The sequence below is a fragment of the Neoarius graeffei genome, chromosome 2 (genome assembly GCF_027579695.1).
Source record: "Neoarius graeffei isolate fNeoGra1 chromosome 2, fNeoGra1.pri, whole genome shotgun sequence".
Taxonomy (NCBI): Eukaryota; Metazoa; Chordata; class Actinopteri; order Siluriformes; family Ariidae; genus Neoarius; species Neoarius graeffei.
In genome coordinates, this window is record NC_083570.1 from 48,471,398 (window position 1) to 48,489,831 (window position 18,434).

The following is an 18,434-nucleotide window of genomic DNA, read 5'->3' on the forward strand; positions in this document are numbered from 1 at the left end:
TTCAATAGGATTGAGATGCCACTCCAAAAGGTGGATTTTGTTGTTCTGAAGCCATTGTGCTGTGGATTTGCTGCAATTGTTTGGGGTCATTGTCCTGTTGCATCACCCAGCCTCTTCTGAGCTTCAGTTGACCGACACCCTCACATTATCCTGGAGAATTTGTTGATAAATTTGGGAATTCATTTTTCCCCTCAGTAATGGCAAGCTGTCCAGGCCCTGATGCAGCAAAGCAGGCCCAAATCCTGCTGTTCCCTCCACTATACTTTACTGTAGGGATGATGTTTTGATGTTGATATGCAGTGCCCTTTTTACGCCAAATGGAGTTCTGCTTGTTCCTCCCAAATAGTTCAATTTTGGTTTCATCACTCCACAAAACATTTTCCCAGTACCATTGTGGAGTGTCCAAGTGCTCTTTTGCAAAATTCAGGCATGCAGCAGTGTCCTTTTTTTGACAGCTGTGGCTTCCTTCTTGGTGTTCTGCCATGGACTCCTTTCTTGTTCAATGTTTTGCATATTGTTGAATCATGAACAGAGATGTTAACCAGTTCTTATGACATCTTCAGGTCTTTTGCTGTCACTCTAAGGTGGTTCTTTACCTCATTAATGATTTTGCTCCTTGGGGTCATCTTGGTGAGGCACCCACTTCTAGGCAGAGTAGCCACAATACCTAATCTTCTCCATTTATAGACAACTTGCCTGACCAGTAGATTGATGAACACTTAAAATCTTTGAGATGACTTTGTAACCCTTTCCAGCTTTATGTAAGTTAACAATTCTTGATCTTGGGTCTTCAGATAGCTCTCTTGTACGTGGCATGATTCCCATCTGGATATGCTTCTTGTCAAAAGTTCAAACTCAAACTTTTCAGGGGTTTTTATCAGAGTAATTCTAGGCCACACCTCTGAACTCGTTTCATTAAATGGAACCCTGGTGTGTTAAATTCTGACTGCAATGAGCTTTTTACAAAGTCATTAGCACTTTTTCCAACCTTCAGTTTCACAGTTTGGATGATTTATTCAATATGGTCAAACATTCTTTGAAAATCTGTGTATCTTTAGTTATAGGAGACTGTCTTTGTTCATTATTGCGACTTGCATGAAGATATGACCATGTTTTATATGGGAATTAGACATAAATATAAATTCCAAGGGGTTCACAAACTTTTTGCTTTGACTGTATATAGCATTTTATATTACTGATGCTTGAGATGGTCTGAATTATGTAAAGTTACATGAAATGGAATATCAAACAATTATGTTTACAAACTTGTCACTGGCTCCAATTTTTTCTTTTTCCACTTGTCTGAAAAACACTTGTGTTTTTATTTTGAAGTAATGAATGCTGTCTGGGGAACTTATTTCATACTTTTGTTTTGTATAGATGCTTTGGTGGCCATGGAGAAGGCAATGAAGCGCGATAACATCGTGGTAAATGATCGGCAACTCGCTTGTGCCTGCATTGGTTCTCCTGAAGGTCAGGATTACCTGAAGGGCATGGCGGCTGCAGGCAACTATGCCTGGGTCAACCGCTCCTCCATGACCTTCCTTACACGCCAGGTGAGCTCACACACAGTTCACGTTCTTACCAGTCAGCCCAGCTTGAGAGGGTTCACTAATATTAGCTGCTAATTGCTCTTTAGGCCTTCTCCAAAGTGTTTAGCACCACACCTGATGATCTGGATATGCATGTGATCTATGATGTGTCCCATAATATTGCTAAAGTGGAGGAGCACATGGTGGACGGTAAACAGAAAACACTGCTGGTGCATCGTAAGGGCTCAACACGGGCTTTCCCCCCTCATCACCCCCTCATTGCCGTTGACTATCAGGTAAACATAAATAAGAACGCGTTCACAAGCTTGGCATAATTTTTTGGACTGCTGCTTTTTGTTTGAGTCTGAGATTATGAAGGATCGCTTCCAAAAATGGTTCCAGTTAAGTGGTCTATGCCAGGGGTTTTCAAAGTGTGGGAGAGTGACACCCCCCCCCCCTCCCCCCCCCGGGAGAGCAAATAAACAACAGCGCCCCCCCCCCCCCCCCCCCCCTTTACAATTTTTGTTGTTGCTATACTTAATGTTGCATTTGTATTTTTAAAAAATGGTTGTTGTACACATTTTTTTCTTTTTCACATTTTAAACATCTGTGCTTTTTAAAACATCTTGTTTTACACATTTTAAACATCTCAGTATCGTTAGCTAGCACCTCTTGGCAGACAACACACTGTGGCAGTGGAGCATCTTCAGATCCAGTTCATGAAAATCCAAACTTTAAATAATCATGGTCATACTTCCTTCTTTTTTCAGTCCCCCCAGGATTTCGCGGGCCTTTTTTGTGATTGTTGCGGGCTAAAATGTCTGTTGCGGGGGTTTTCCAAAAAATTGCGATGAAAATTGCGGTGTTTTTTAGGTTTTTGTTGCGATTACATTGCAGGAGGAAGTGAAAGTTGCAAGAAATTGTTGCGATTTTCTCTTTTTGTGATTAAAATTGAGTGATATGTTAAATATTAAGTTATTACTGGAAAAACTATTGATTAAAAAAAGACACTGAGAAATGGTCCTATAAACAACTTTACCAATATAAAAGATTACCAGGACTACAAAAATGCAGAAAAATAGGCTTTACTTATCCAAATGCACCTGTTGGTTCAAAAGTTAAAGTACATCGAACCTCACAGCACAACATGAAGTTACCTTAAAATATAATATAAATGCCTCAGCTTTCATGTAAGAAAAAAAACTATTAATACTAGTACGGTGTGCAGGCAGTCTCTCCTGAAGACTAAATTAAACAATTATAAACTAATAAAATAAATGGCTCAGGCTTCATAGAAGAAAAAAAAAATTTGAACAGAATCTCACAGTATGATGCTGAAGCTGCCTAAACAATGGAAAATAAAATACCATTTTGGCAAAAATGTTGGCATCCATTAATTTTTTGTATTAAGTAAAAAAAAATAATGTAAAGTACACACAGTCCTTCACTGTAAACATAACACACTTTCAGTAACAGAATTTAAGCCTATATAAACACTGACTCGCACATGCAGTGTTGCCAGATACTGCTGACGTTTTCCAGTCCAAAATATGTTTAAAGGTCTCATGGCATGGTGGTTTGTTGATGCTTTAAACGGGCTCGTGGAGGTTTCCGGATGTTATATCCGCAACCTTTCTCGAAATGAACCCTCGGCTCGTAGATGTAGCCTCCTGGGAGAAAGCCCCATTTCAGCGCTTTTCCCACTGCGTCGTTTTGCTAATGAGAAGCAGGAGGCGGGGAAGGGTAGAGGGTGGGGGCGGGTCTTATCATTAATATTCATGACATGTAAACATGTTACCTCTGATTGGCTAACAGCACTGTGACGCTACCTCCAGTGGGTCAGAACAAGCGGATGTGGGTGTCTTACTATGGCGAGAGAGAAGGAACAAACCGCGAAGGGAAAAATACCGCACGCTGACGTCATTAAGGTGCGACGCGAGGAAATAAAATAAATTCAACAAATGTTTGGGTTTTTACTGAACAAACAAATCAAATGAACGAGTGACTTAAAAAGAATGTGGGTGTCTTTGTAAAAACTGTTTTGATTGGCTATTATAACAGAGCATGCTGCATGCTTTTTGGTTTTGTAGCACAGAGTAACTGGCTAACTGCAGGAAGCGGTTAGCTGCACAGCTAATGTAGCCATTGCAAGGCTAACGCACCGATTTTAAAACACAGCAAAACGACTTAACAGTTATACACTTACTTGTTCGGTGTTTGTGGCTGATGCGGCAGGGATGCTTGGTACGGACCCAGGCTTCAGTGACAGTTGATGTGCAAAACCTGCCCTGTACTGTCCCAAGTTGTGGAAACCTTCATCAGGAAAATGCTTCCGACAAACATACACCGTCTTGGGTAGACTCGATGGCGTATTATAAGAGTAAATAAAATTAAGCCACTGCGTCTTCAGGGGCTCTCCCGTCGGCAGTAAAAACAGACTCCTTTCTGTGTTGTCACATCCATGTACAGCGCAACTTCCATGTTTGGTGGCAACTTTTGAGCTGGGCGGGCAATCCATACAGTGGGTGGGAATCCAGAGGGGGGGCGTGGGGATCATCTCCCTTGCTGACGTAGGCAAGGGAAGAGTTTATCAACGCGTCGTTTTGACGCGCCATTCTCAAATGTTGGGCATAGTTTGGTTTACACATTATGAAACTTCTAGCCACTGGGGTGACTTAAGAAGGTCAGAGGAGCTCATTTTAACGTTAAAAACCCTCAGAAAGTGAAAATTTCATGCCATGGGACCTTTAAAACCTGCCAAAGTGCACTTGAAACCGCCCAATCTGGCAACACTGCACGCATGCTGCTTCTCTTGAACGTATACACGGAAGTAAGGCGGAAGGTAGTTTGTCGACGTCACCTCAAGACGACGCCAACGATTGGTCAAATTTGCGGGAAGTTGTGGTGATTGGATATAATTGCAACACCGCCCTGAATTCGCGGGGATTGGTTGAATTTGCGTTGAAGTTGCAAATCACAACATCCTGGAGGCTCTTTTTTTTTTTTTTTTGCTTGGCCCAGACTCTGTCTCCTCACTCACTGTAGCTTTAGGTACTAAAAATCGATCCATTTTGTCTCTGGTAAAAGCTAGCTGAAGTTCGCTAAATGTCCGCAATAGTAACTTATTCTGGTTTATTTTTCCTCACATTGTGCCCCCCTGAAGAACTCTGGCGCCCCCCAGGGGAGTCGCGCCCCACACTTTGAAAAGCCCTGGTCTACGCTAATAAATGCTCATACAGTTAACACTGCTATAAAAGCAGTATAAATCAAGTGTTAGTGTTACCTGTGTTTTTTGTTTAAATGCTGAACAAACACCCCAAGTAAAAGCAGAGTATTGGATTCATGTACTGTTGTGTTTTTTTTTGATAAACTATTCATACATAAGCACAAATTCTTTAAAAAAAAATCTAAACAGATTCCACAACAAATGTATTACTTGTGCTGCTACTGTAGCATTTTATGCCATTTTAAGGACATCCACTATGAGTAAGTTCAAGTACTCTGATGCAAAGCATGATATTTAGTTTAAATTAAGCTGTACTTTTCTCATGCTCACTGTTTTTTGCATTATTAAAATAAGACCAGGGTGTGACAATTATGCAGCTAATGTTAATTATGACTTCTGGTCTTGAAAGCAAATAGAATTTGCATGCTCTTTACCCAGATTTATTGCAGCATTTTCTTCCTTGAGACAGTGAACGGGCGATACTGGATAAATCCTCTTTGTATCCTTGTTCTCTAGCTGACTGGTCAGCCTGTGCTGATTGGTGGTACAATGGGCACGTGCAGCTATGTGTTGACAGGCACTGAGCAAGGCATGACTGAAACTTTTGGCACCACCTGCCATGGTGCAGTGAGTAGAAGGACAACATTTTTTCACTTATGGATAATTTTGCACAATTATTCAGTGGTTGCTTAACAGAGCTAGATCATAATGTTAGCCATTTTATTTTGGATATTTCTAATGTTTGTTTTTGCTTTGCAGGGTCGAGCTCTGTCCCGAGCTAAATCCCGCAGGAATCTGGACTTTCAGGATGTGTTGGATAAACTGGCTGACATGGGCATCGCCATCAGAGTGGCTTCACCAAAACTGGTCATGGAGGAGGTGAGCAAAACAATGAAGCCAAAATAGCATTCTTCTACTATATCTAAAATATTAAGCTAATGGAGAATGAAAGAGGGACTCAAAAGGCAACTACTATGCTCTCTATCAAGATAAATGTATGATGTCCTCTCCATACCCTATTACATGTAGCTGTGCGGTTTTATAAATGTGAGGTAAAGTGTGTTTTCTGTACTTCTCAGGCCCCAGAATCCTACAAAAATGTAACAGATGTGGTGAACACCTGCCATGCCGCCGGCATCAGCAAGAAAGCAATCAAGCTTAGACCCATTGCTGTGATTAAGGGTTAAACGTGAACAGCTAAGCACTACCAATGAATGGGTAAGCAGAGAGATCTTCCCCAAGGGCAGATAAACTGAGCGAATGATTTGGGGACATAGATGGAGTGGCTGTTGCTCTAGCGGATGATTTCTGGATGTTGTTTTATAGAGGCAAGATTTTTTTTTTGCATATATGTGTATCATGTTGTATGGACACACAATTGTTCATCAGAGTAGAAAAAGTTCAAGTTGTGTTGTGTTTGTTTTTTTTTTTGGCCAAGCCGCTTTATTAATTGTAAGTGGCTAAATGAATTTTGTTGTTGGAGACTGAAAGATGGATTTTGTGTAAAAGCAAAATGAAAATGGGAATAAAAGCATCACTGATCTACCAACTGTCCTGTGTACATGATGGTAGCACTGCAAGAGTGAGTGTGTGTCTCTCTGTCACTGTCTCTTATGGAAACAACAGACATGGTACTTCTCAAAGTTTGATTTTAAGTAGAAATTTTTCCGTATTTGGGCGGCATGGTGGTGTAGTGGTTAGCGCTGTCGCCTCACAGCAAGAAGGTCCAGGTTCAAGCCCCGGGGCTGGCGAGGGCCTTTCTGTGCGAAGTTTGCATGTTCTCCCCGTGTCCACGTGGGTTTCCTCCAGGTGCTCCGGTTTCCCCCACAGTCCAAAGACATGCAGGTTAGGTTACCTGGTGGCTCTAAATTGACCGTAGGTGTGTGTGTGTGAATGGTTGTCTGTGTCAGCCCTGTGATGACCTGGCGACTTGTCCAGGGTGTACCCCACCTTTCACCCGTAGTCTGATGGGATAGGCTCCAGCTTGCGTGCGACCCTGTAGAACAGGATAAAGCGGCTCGAGATAATGAGATGTTTCTTGTGTTTGCTCACAGTGCCAGCATATTCTCTGCTCTTAAAGCAATGTGTATTGCTCAAGTCTCTAGACAGCAGATAATGAGCCTGTACTGTTCTGCTTCCTTGCATTCAAAACTACCATGGTGGTTTCCTTCCATGGCTAGTGGAGTCTTCCTGTGTACTAAAATCACTCACTTAAGCTCACTGGAGCGTTTGCTGCTCAGCCCAGTAGAGAGCAGAAAATTCATGTCTGTACTGTATTGGAAAAGCAGAGTGGAAGAGCTGGTGAAGTGCAAGAATTGCTAGTAGCAATACAACACCATAGACCTGAGTAGTATAAGTGCTTTACATATAAAGACAGACCCTGTCAAGTGCTAGGAACCTGCAAATGGAACATTCTGAAGGTTAGCGTATAACCCCACCACACAACAGATCGATGGAGGCTGTGCTGATCCTAAGGGTAATACAAAGGCATGAACAGGGATTGAACCCATGATCTTTGGCTTATGAGACCAATGCCTTGCCACTCGGCCATCATGATGTTAATGTACTGCTACCTGGCATCTACTTCTCGGCTATATTACGGAAGCGTAGGCACGCACAGTAGGGCATGCCCCTTATCCATCACACACTCAATATCAACATCCTTGAAATTAAAGCCATTGGGGTAGGGTTGTGATGTTTCCAGAAACCTATGTGATGTGGGTCATGCAGACTAGGACAAACAATACTCTGGTCATGTTTTACCTTCTGTCTCCAAGACCTGCCTACCAGCAGGCCCACTGCAATCAGATAGCGGACATGTTGTCTTGGAAGAGGGCCTATGTCCAGAGACAAGTTCAGCGATGTAGTCCAATAAATTTAGAATACCAATTGCAGGGTGGAAGCTGACCTTTTTGTGGATGGACAAACAACTTGATATCCAACGTGGGTCATGGACAGGGGCTCTGAACCAGGATTGCACCATTCTGGCCAAGTAGACCATGGTTCTACCAGTTACCAATAGCACCACTACCCCAAGACTGGACCTACCATCCCAGACACCAGGCTTGGTGAATGATTTCCTTGTCAGTAGAATACAGTATTAGGACTTTGAGCAATTCTCACTAACAGAAGGCAGTAGCATTACCTTAAGTGATTCCCATTCACAAGTGAGTACAGTATTAGAAGACTGATTCTCGTTTGCAGTATAATGCAATATTGATAGTCATAAGAAAAAAAAAAATCAGTAATTCATCTCTAGCCGCTTTATCCTTCTACAGGGTCGCAGGCAAGCTGGAGCCTATCCCAGCTGACTACGGGCAAAAGGCGGGGTACACCCTGGACAAGTCACCAGGTCATCACAGGGCTGATACATAGACACAGACAACCATTCACACTCACACCTATGGTCAATTTAGAGTCACCAGTTAACCTAACCTGCATGTCTTTGGACTGTGGGGGAAACCGGAGCACCCGGAGGAAACCCACGCGGACACGGGGAGAACATGCAAACTCCGCACAGAAAGGCCCTCGCCGGCCACGGGGCTCGAACCCGGACCTTCTTGCTGTGAGGCGACAGCGCTAACCCCTACACCACCGTGCCGCCAAAAATCAGTAATTGAGTGACTTAATAGAAACAGTATAAGCACTTTGATCTCACCCTCAGTCGGGCTCAGCATCACACTTGAGAGGAAGTAACACTGAGTGGTCATCATTCCTCATCAGCAATTATTTTAAGTTTATTCTAGGGAATATGCATCAGGAAGTGTTATAACACCTGTGAGATCCAAAAGAAATCAAGCAGGTGCAAGGTCAGGAATGTAAGTCGAGAGAATGGGAGATTAGGCATGTAGCCATGGTTCTATGACTCAAGTACAGAATTTCAAGATAACCTTGGTCATTTGAGTTGACGAAAATAATGGGAGGACAAAATGTCATAGGGTCCCTTATATAGGATACCTGTGAGAGGTTATGATTAAAAGGTGATTAATTTATTAGTACTTGGCAAGGAAATGAGCACATGGGAAAAGGCCACCAAGTAATTGTTAGTCACTGTCCTCAGTTTGCCAAATACAATTAGGTCCATATATTTGGACACTGACAAATGTTTTTTTACCTGTTTACTGAAACATATTCAGGTTATAGTTATATAATGGACATAAAGTCCAGACTTTCAGCTTTCATTTGAGGGTATCCACGTTAAAATTGGATGAAGGGTTTAGGAGTTTCAGCTCCTTAACATGTGCCACCCTGTTTTTAAAGGGACCAAAAGTAATTGGACAATTGACTCAAAGGCTATTTCATGGGCAGGTGCGGGCAATTCCTTCGTTATGTCATTCTCAATTAAGCAGATAAAAGGCCTGGAGTTGATTTGAGGTGTGGTGCTTGCATTTGGAAGATTTTGCTGTGAAGAAAGCATGCGGTCAAAGGAGCTCTCCATGAAGGTGAAACAAGCCATCCTTAAGCTGCGAAAACAGAAAAAACCCATCCGAGAAATTGCTACAATATTAGGAGTGGCAAAATCTACAGTTTGGTACATCCTGAGAAAGAAAGAAAGCACTGGTGAACTCATCAATGCAAAAAGACCTGGACGCCCACAGAAGACAACAGTGGTGGACGATCACAGAATAATTTCCATGGTGAAGAGAAACCCCTTCACAACAGCCAACCAAGTGAACAACACTCTCCAGGAGGTAGGCGTATCAATATCCAAATCTACCATAAAGAGAAGACTGCATGAAAGTAAATACAGAGGGTTCACTGCACGGTGCAAGCCACTCATAAGCCTCAAGAATAAAAAGGCTAGACTGCACTTTGCTAAAAAACATTAAAAAAGCCAGCACAGTTCTGGAAGAACATTCTTTGGACAGATGAAACCAAGCTCAACTTCTACCAGAATGATGGAAAGAAAAAAGTATGGCGAAGGCGTGGTACAGCTCATGATCCAAAGCATATCACATCATCTGTAAAACACGGCGGAGGCAGTGTGATGGCTTGGGCATGCATGGCTGCCAGTGGCACTGGGTCACTAGTGTTTATTGATGATGTGACACAGGACAGAAGCAGCTGGATGAATTCTGAGGTATTCAGAGACATACTGTGTGCTCAAATCCAGCCAAACTGATTGGTCTGCGTTTCATAATACAGATGGACAATGACCCAAAACATAAAGCCAAAGCAACCCAGGAGTTTATTAAAGCAAAGAAGTGGAATATTCTTGAATGGTCAAGTCAGTCACCTGATCTCAACCCAGTTGAGCATGCATTTCACTTGTTAAAGACTAAACTTCAGACAGAAAGGCCCACAAACAAACAGCAACTGAAAACCGCTGCAGTAAAGGCCTGGCAGAGCATTAAAAAGGAGGAAACACAGTGTCTGGTGATGTCCATGAGTTCAAGACTTCAGGCAGTCATTGCCAACAAAGGGTTTTCAACCAAGTATTAGAAATCAACATTTTATTTACAATTATTTAATTTGTCCAATTACTTTTGAGCCCCTGAAATGAAGGGATTGTGTTTAAAAAATGCTTTAGTTCCTCACATTTTTATGCAATCATTTTGTTCAACCCACTGAATTAAAGCTGAAAGTCTGAACTTCAACTGCATCTGAATTGTTTTGTTCAAAATTCATTGTGGTAATGTACAGAACCAAAATTAGAAAAATGTTGCCTCTGTCCAAATATTTATGGACCTAACTGTATCAATAGGTGAAGGTTTTGCCTAGTGCAATTTTAGTTATAGAGGTTTTAAAGAGAAATTGAAAGTCTGGCATTTCCCAATCAATTATGTTTCACATAATGACACACCCTACCTTCATATCATGAATCACTCAGAACAAGTACAATTGTCCACTTGAACTTTTGCAGCCTGAGGTGGTTAACCAGTCCAATGTGAGAGGTGCCTTGTACGTGAAATCTTTTAACGTGGGAATACTGGTGCACAACAGTAAATACATGGTACTTGACGGAAGTGAGGTCCGAATCCAGTGGCAAGGAAACCTAGATGACTGGGGATCTAATCTCCACTGCATTTTTCATTCATAATCACTCACCAGGATACAGTGCATTTCCAAAACCAAGAGAGAAGACATGATGAATTTTCACACCATTCTAAATGTAATTGGGCAATAGAATGTACTACTGCATCTCAAAAAATTAGAATACCATGAAAAAGTTCCTTTTTTTCATAATTTAATTCAAAAAGGTAAACTTTCATATATTCTTTATTCATAACATGTAAAATGAAATATTTAAAGCCTTTTTTTGTTTTAATTTTGATGATGATGATTATGGCTTATAGCTCATGAAAATCAGAAATCCAGTATCTCAAATTATTAGAATATTCCCCAAGATCAATCAAAAAAAAGGATTTACAATACAGAAATGTCCAACTTCTGAAAAGTATATTCATTTATACACTCAGTACTTGGTTGGGGCTCCTTTACCATGAATTACTGTATCAATGCGGTGTAGCATGAAGGTGATCAGTCTGTGGCACTGCTGAGGTGTTATTGAAGCCCAGGTTGCTTTGATAGTGGCCTTCAGCGTATCTGTATTTTTGGTTCGGGTGTTTCTCATCTTCCTCTTGACAATACCCCATAGGTTCTCTACGGGGTTCAGGTCAGGCAAGTTTGCTGGCCAAACACACACAGTAATATCATGGTCAGCAAACCATTTGGTAGTAGTTTTGGCACTGTGGGTAGGTGCCAAGTCCTGCTGGAAAAGGAAATCAGCATCTCCAAAAAGCTCGTCAGCAGATGGAAGCATGAAGTGCTCTAAAATCTCCTGGTAGATGGCTGTGTTGACTTTGGACTTGATAAAATACAGTGGACCAACACCAGCAGATGACATGGCACCCCAAATCATCACAGACTGTGGAAACTTCACACTGGGCTTCAAACACCTTGGATTCTGTGCCTCTCCACTCCTCCTCCAGACTCTAGAACCATGATTTCCAAATTAAATGCAAAATGTACTTTCATCTGAAGAGAGGACTTTGGACCACTGAGCAACAGTCCATTTCTTTCTCTCCTTAGCCCAGATAAGACACTTCTGACATTGTCTCTGACTCAGGAGTAGCTCGATATTAGGAATGCGAAAGTTGTATCCCCTTTCTTGAAGATGTCTGTTCGTGATGGGTCTTGATACACTGACACCAGCCTCAGTCCACTCCTTGTGAAGCTCTCCCAAGTTCTTGAATCAACTTTTGACAATCCTCTCAAGACTACAGCCATCCCTGTTGCTTGTGCACCTTTTCCAGCCACCCTTTTCAGCAATAACCTTTTGTGGCTTACGCTCCTTGTGGAGGGCATCAGTGATCATCTTCTGGACAACAGTCAAGTCAGCAGTCTTCCCCATGATTGTGGTTGTGTGCACTGAACTAGACCGAGAGATACACCGTGTTCATACTCAAACTCGAAATGAAATATTCTAATATTTTGAGATGGGTTGGTTTTTTTGTACTGTATGCCATACTGATTAAAATTAAAATAGAAAAATGCTTGAAACATTTTAGTTTGTGTAATGAGTCTATAATATATAACATTTTCACTTTCTTAAATAACTGATGGAAAATATTGAACTTTTTCACAATATTCTAATTTTTTGAGATGCACTAGTGTGTGCATTCGTATAATCTTAAATATATTAGACTAACCACTAGTAAAGGTGCCAAATAAACCATTTTTGTTTTGCTCTAGTGTCTTCACCATCAGTAATGTTCATCTCCTTAGACCTTTCTGACATGTACAATACACCTTTATTAATTCTCCCAAAAGGGTTTTTCAGAATTAATTTACATGATTTTTTTTTTTTTTTACATGAAATTGTTTACCATATATGGCCATTTCTTTAAATCTTGCATAAATGTGTGAAATTCCAGTTTTATTATGTATACTGGTGACTCTTGCACACAATTTACAAGTTGCTCGATGAATGCTTTGCTAAAGGAGACCTCGGGTCTGACAGTGCCACTCTGGCAGGTTCAGGCTCTGCTGTAGATGTATATTCAAGAAAAACACTGGATTACAGCATTAGATACACTTTATTGGTAGTGACAACTTTAGGGACAAAGACCTGATGGGATATCAAAAATAAGTACAGGCAGAGAATTCTCTGAAACAAAATTAACTTTATATCTTTGCATTCAATTTGGCATAGTCTAGATTTAGGAGCTAGTAACAGGTCAATATCTAAACATTTAAGTGACCAAACTGCTGGAATTTTTTATAAATTGATCTACAGGGAGTTGTCAGGAATGTTCTCAGCAGAGCTGGTCAAACTTGATAACTCTGATAATGCATCTCATGTCCTGTGGCTATAAGCATGCAGAGGGAAAGAATACAGTGTTCAACGATGTTAATTGAAACTCATTTCACGCCACAAATTATACCAAGAAATGAGTGGTTGATTATGCAGTACAGAATGCTGTGCAGTGCCATTTTGCATCTCAGGTCCTACAACCAACTTCCAAATCATTACTAGTAGTTTGATCAGGATATGAGCTCATTGTACACCACATTATTTTGCTACACTTATATCAGAGGAGCTAAACTTCATGTTAGAATCTAAGTGTGCCTTGAGGATTGTATCCACTTCCTGCAAGAACCACTTCTGGTTGAGTTTTAGTTTTCCTTCTAGTTGTTATGCTACCTATACAACTTAATATGGACTTTACAAAACCAGGATTTGAGAACCTGATAAATTACAGTGAACTAGTTTAACACAAACAGCTGTGTTTAGCATTTTGCATGTTTTTATTAAAATTGCATTCGTCCTAATATGGAATTAAACACTAATGTAATGGTGCTTTTTTTAAAGCCTTTCTCCCCTGCTCCAGATTTCCCCCATTGTGGCCAACCCCCATGCACCAGCCAGCTCTCGATTACCAACACTGAAGGTATCAACATGGAAGGGTAAAGGCTAACATGCTTCCTCAGCCAACCTCATCTTTTCAAACATCCTCAGCCATGGGGCGCACGCTTTGAGGAAAGCGCTATCCACCTTCTTCGACATACCTGAGCACCCAGATGCCCACAATTCGCTCATGTTTGTGATTGACAGGGGAGATGTAGCATGCTCCTCCCACTCAGAAAAGCTAAATTTATTCCCTTGGCTCCCAGAATCGAACACTTTTCTTTTGATTTTAACTATTGAGCAATTTCAACATGCAACCTGCAGCATGCAGACTGTATAACTCCATATTAACCGCAAACTCTTGGTTACAGACTCTGCAAAAAATTATACAGGTCTAATGTTACTTTCGAAAAATATAACGCCAACACACTTTACAGCAGCTGAAACACCACCACGAATAACCAGACGCACCAGCTTGGCTTTCAGTGATGTAAAAACGGACACTTGAAACACTGCGAGCAGACATTGCATAATTCCGCCGTGTGAGAGCTATGAAACGGGCGATATTTCAGGAACTGATGAAATAACTGAACATGCTTTTCGTCAGTGTTTCTGGATTCGGGGAAGATCCCAGGCAACTGCATTAACACAGGTCGTCAGTAATGCACAGTGCAATTTAAAATGGGTTACTCTGCATTTAATATATGCCATGAATGGAAAAAAAGAAATCAAAATATTTAACTGTTCACATCTAGTAGAGCACTTTCATATTCCCCAGTCACTACAAAATGAAAATTAAAAATGCTCCTATTGCATGAAAAAAAAAAAAAAATTAAATTAAATCTCAGCACAGCTCCCTTTTCTGGGAATTCATTACAGAAACCTCATTTCAACTGCTCAAATATATGACCTCTTCAAATGCTCTAGCTTTTTAAATCCTTACACATTTATTAAACCATGAAAGCGCGCTCACAAATACAAAATATTACTGTTATCATAATTCATATTTTTAAGCGCCAAAATACTTTTCTTGTGCAGAACAAAATTTCTCTTCCAAATCCCATCCTGCAGTCTACTCTTAGCTCTCTGCCTTGTCCAGTTCGCCAATCATAGACGTCCGTCCCCAGGTAGAGAGAGTACGACTCTGATTGGTTTGGTGGGAGCTCGTCCTCACCAGAGTCCTGTAATCAGCACCACGTTTCCCCTTTGGAGCGGAGATGGCCACAGTTAAGCTTCTCCCTTCAAGTGCAAAAGCAGCTTCTACACTATGCTCGGTCCTTTTGTTGTACGGTCTTGAACTCGTCGTGGCTTTACAGCTTTGCTTGCTGAAAGAAGGCCTGAGTAGAAAGACACCGAAATGTGTAGACAGTTATTCAGCAGTCAACAAATCTATTTCAAGTAATATATACTAGGCGTGTACTTGGCAAAATCCTCCATGAAGTTCTGTGACTTAATACAGCAAAGTGATGGATAGTAGTCATGGGCAGGACCTGAAGCCAAAGGTGCCCCAATGTTCAGAGACCGTGAAAATGACATACCCTTTAAAAAAAAAAAATTATATATATATATATATATATATATATATATATATATATATATATATATATATATGCGCGGCACGGTGGTGTAGTGGTTAGCGCTGTCGCCTCACAGCAAGAAGGTCCGGGTTCGAGCCCCGGGGCCGGCGAGGGCCTTTCTGTGCGGAGTTTGCATGTTCTCCCCGTGTCCGCGTGGGTTTCCTCCGGGTGCTCCGGTTTCCCCCACAGTCCAAAGACATGCAGGTTAGGTTAACTGGTGACTCTAAATTGACCGTAGGTGTGAATGTGAGTGTGAATGGTTGTCTATGTGTCAGCCCTGTGATGACCTGGCGACTTGTCCAGGGTGTGCCCCGCCTTTCGCCCGTAGTCAGCTGGGATAGGCTCCAGCTTGCCTGCGACCCTGTAGAACAGGATAAAGTGGCTAGAGATAATGAGATGATATAAAACACCCCCCCCCCATTTGCGCACACCTCAGCAGGACAATTTCCATACAAGACATTCACGGGTCAAACTGCAGTCGGGGGATTTGTTGTGCGTCATGTAAAGGATGATGTACAACAAACCAGTCATTATTGCAATATTGGTTGGAACCGTGTTCATAATGTCTTCTTAAGATTCGCTTACTTGGTGTTATAATTCAAGTTAAATTGAATTCGTTTCAGGCCCTGGTGGCATTTCAGCAGTTATGGCAATGCACGCGTTCACCATTTCAGATGGATTAAATGCAGAGGAGAAATTCTGCTGTGCTTGAGAACATGTACATGTGACAGAAATAAAAAATAAAGGCTTCTTAATTTACCCACAAATGTATTTACTTGTGGCAAACCAGCGACCAGATTTGAAACACTACGACATACTGAACTACTTAGTATTTTGGCGGACGACTTTTTCTCGATTTTCATTAACAACTGTTGCGGCTGTTTCTTCGTTTACCCGGCAGCATGGCAGACGTTGCGTGATAAAATCTGTGATGTCGGTGAAAGTCCTCTGTATTCTATTCCAGGTTAACCAATCGCAAAGGATGATCTAAAAACCTTGAACTCCATGGACTGTTTGGGCGGCAAGAGCAGGGCCGCACACTGCAACTGTATGGCAGAATAAATTAGTTTATATATTCGTCTCTCTGACTGTTCTTTACAAAATATATTTGTGACCCACCAAAATAAATAAATAAATAAATAAAATTGCCAGGGACCCCAATTTGGCCAGTCATGAGGGTCCCTGGACCCAGAACGAAAAATCCTAGCACCTTCCTTATAGAAGTATGCCCCTTTTCCACCAAAGCAGTTCCAGGGCTGGTTCGGGGCCAGTGCTTCGTTTGGAACTGGGTTTTCTGTTTCCACTGACAAAGAACTGGCTCTGGGGCCAGAAAAACCGGTTCCAGGCTAGCACCAACTCTCTGCTGGGCCAGAGGAAAGAACCGCTTACGTCAGCGGGGGGGCGGAGTTGTTAAGACCAACAACAATAACAAGACCGCGAAAGGTCGCCATTTTTAAGCGACGAGAAGCAGCAGCCGTACAAACGCGAAGTCATCCATTATTATTACTGTTGTTGTTGCTGCTTCTTCCGTGTTGTTTTTGCTTCGATATTCGCGCCAAGGTTTATGCAAACGTAGCGACGTAACTGACGTATACAGCGACGTAACTGACGTGGCTTCCCTTAGCACCGCGAGCTATGGAAAAGCAAACTGGTTCTCAGCTGGCTCGCAAGTTGAACGAGTTGTGAACCAGCCCTGGAACTGATTTGGTGGAAAAGGGGTAGTAGTGATCGTACAAAATCTACTAAATAAATAAATACAAACCAACCCCTTAACAATCTATTCACACTGAATTCAACTGCAAAACTAATGGGTTAAAGTTCCATACAAACAGATATACAGATTGTGTTTTGTTTTTTGGTTTGGGGGGGGGCGGGGGATGGCAGATATATTAATGTGAGTTTCACCATGAGATACCTTCATGTAGTTTTTCAGAACCTTGGTGTCCGGCTGCTGAAGCACTTGACAGAGTTCCTGAAAAGGAAAAAAAAAACCACACACACACTTCAGTCTTGTTTTATTGCGTCAGTGTGCAGGCTAAACCAAAAGGCCCTGACCAATAAAATGAAACTTTGCACACGTTACGCAGATGACGACAAACCTCAGAATCACTCAAACATAAAAATGTACCTGTGTGATCTCAGGTGAGACATGCAGAGAGGGCAGGTACTCCTGCTGCAGAAACTGGATAAACTCCGGACCCTGGAGCAGGACACAAATTGTTTTAAATACAGACGCAACATTCCAGAGTGGAACAATGCAGCCCCGTCCCTACCGTGATTGTAAGATCTGTTTTTATAATAAGCTACAAATGTACAGAAACGGCTCCTTGACTCACCCTCTTGAGATGAATCATTTTCAGTGTCAGTGTACACTCGGACAAGGTCTGAAAAGCACAGGTTTGCAACAGTCACGCAAAGCTTCCTCTGATTCTGCATCTCATGAGTTTTCAGTGATCACTCAGACTTACCAGGACAGTCTGTGCATCGGACAGGTCGAAGGTTGGTTTGAGAGGAGCCAGGAAACATGCTGGGAGAATGTGTTTGTAAATGAAGTCTGGAAATCCGACTAAACCATCTTTACCTCCTGTGAATGAAAGGAAAGGCAGACAAAGCATCTGTTACAGACAGCAGTTGCGATCCTTTAAAGCTCTGGGAACATAAAATATTTAGATGTAAACTGATGTTTGTGTATAACCACTAGTACTGACTTTACGCTGAGAAAATATACTTTGTCTTCGTTATATGAAGGTAAAGCGATTTTATTCATAACGGACATTTCACACACAGGTAATTTAGTGCTTTGCAAATGCATGAGCATACAAAGAGATTTCCAAAATAAAACCATTTAAGTAGATATAGAAACTTAACGTGTCTGTGGGGATGCCTCCACTGCTAGTCCTCCTTGTTACAAATCTGTATGTCTAAAATATCCTTAAAATGTACTTTAAAAAGAAAAGTTACTAATGAACAGCTAATTAGGGCCCGAGCACCAGGTGTGCACAGCCTCCAGTGCCCACCAGAGGGCGCTGCACTGAGGTTCAAGGCCCTATTACTTTCCTAAGGATTCTTCTTCAAGACTTGGCCATTTTTGAGGTGGTTCCCATGGGTGAAAACTCATTAAATTTGGTACACACATCAGTCCTGGCCACCGCTACTCAAGGATCAAGGCGGTGCTGGGTGTCTGGGGGACTCCATAGTGCCCCCATGCGTCATTGTGACTTTTGCCCGGTATATACAGGTAGTCGTCG

The 18,434-nt window shown here is 41.7% G+C and overlaps 2 protein-coding genes across 2 annotated transcripts in view; one reads left to right on the forward strand and one right to left on the reverse strand.

The window, feature by feature from the left end:
• Positions 1–6,303, forward strand: part of rtcb (RNA 2',3'-cyclic phosphate and 5'-OH ligase) — a 44,087-nt gene extending 37,784 nt beyond the window's left edge. Inside the window, exons 8-12 of the mRNA XM_060907990.1 lie at positions 1,381–1,556; positions 1,640–1,828; positions 5,275–5,385; positions 5,518–5,637; positions 5,838–6,303. Coding sequence (XP_060763973.1) covers positions 1,381–1,556; positions 1,640–1,828; positions 5,275–5,385; positions 5,518–5,637; positions 5,838–5,945 — 704 coding nt within the window. The 3' untranslated portion in view covers positions 5,946–6,303. The remainder of the gene's footprint in view (positions 1–1,380; positions 1,557–1,639; positions 1,829–5,274; positions 5,386–5,517; positions 5,638–5,837) is intronic.
• Positions 6,304–12,778: 6,475 nt separating this feature from the next.
• The window catches only part of xpot (exportin, tRNA (nuclear export receptor for tRNAs)), a 113,301-nt gene continuing 107,645 nt past the window's right edge, over positions 12,779–18,434 (reverse strand). Inside the window, exons 21-25 of the mRNA XM_060914362.1 lie at positions 17,655–17,770; positions 17,523–17,570; positions 17,315–17,386; positions 17,102–17,158; positions 12,779–14,946 (exon numbers count right to left, since the gene is read on the reverse strand). Of these exons, the coding sequence (XP_060770345.1) occupies positions 14,920–14,946; positions 17,102–17,158; positions 17,315–17,386; positions 17,523–17,570; positions 17,655–17,770 (320 nt within the window). The 3' untranslated portion in view covers positions 12,779–14,919. The remainder of the gene's footprint in view (positions 14,947–17,101; positions 17,159–17,314; positions 17,387–17,522; positions 17,571–17,654; positions 17,771–18,434) is intronic.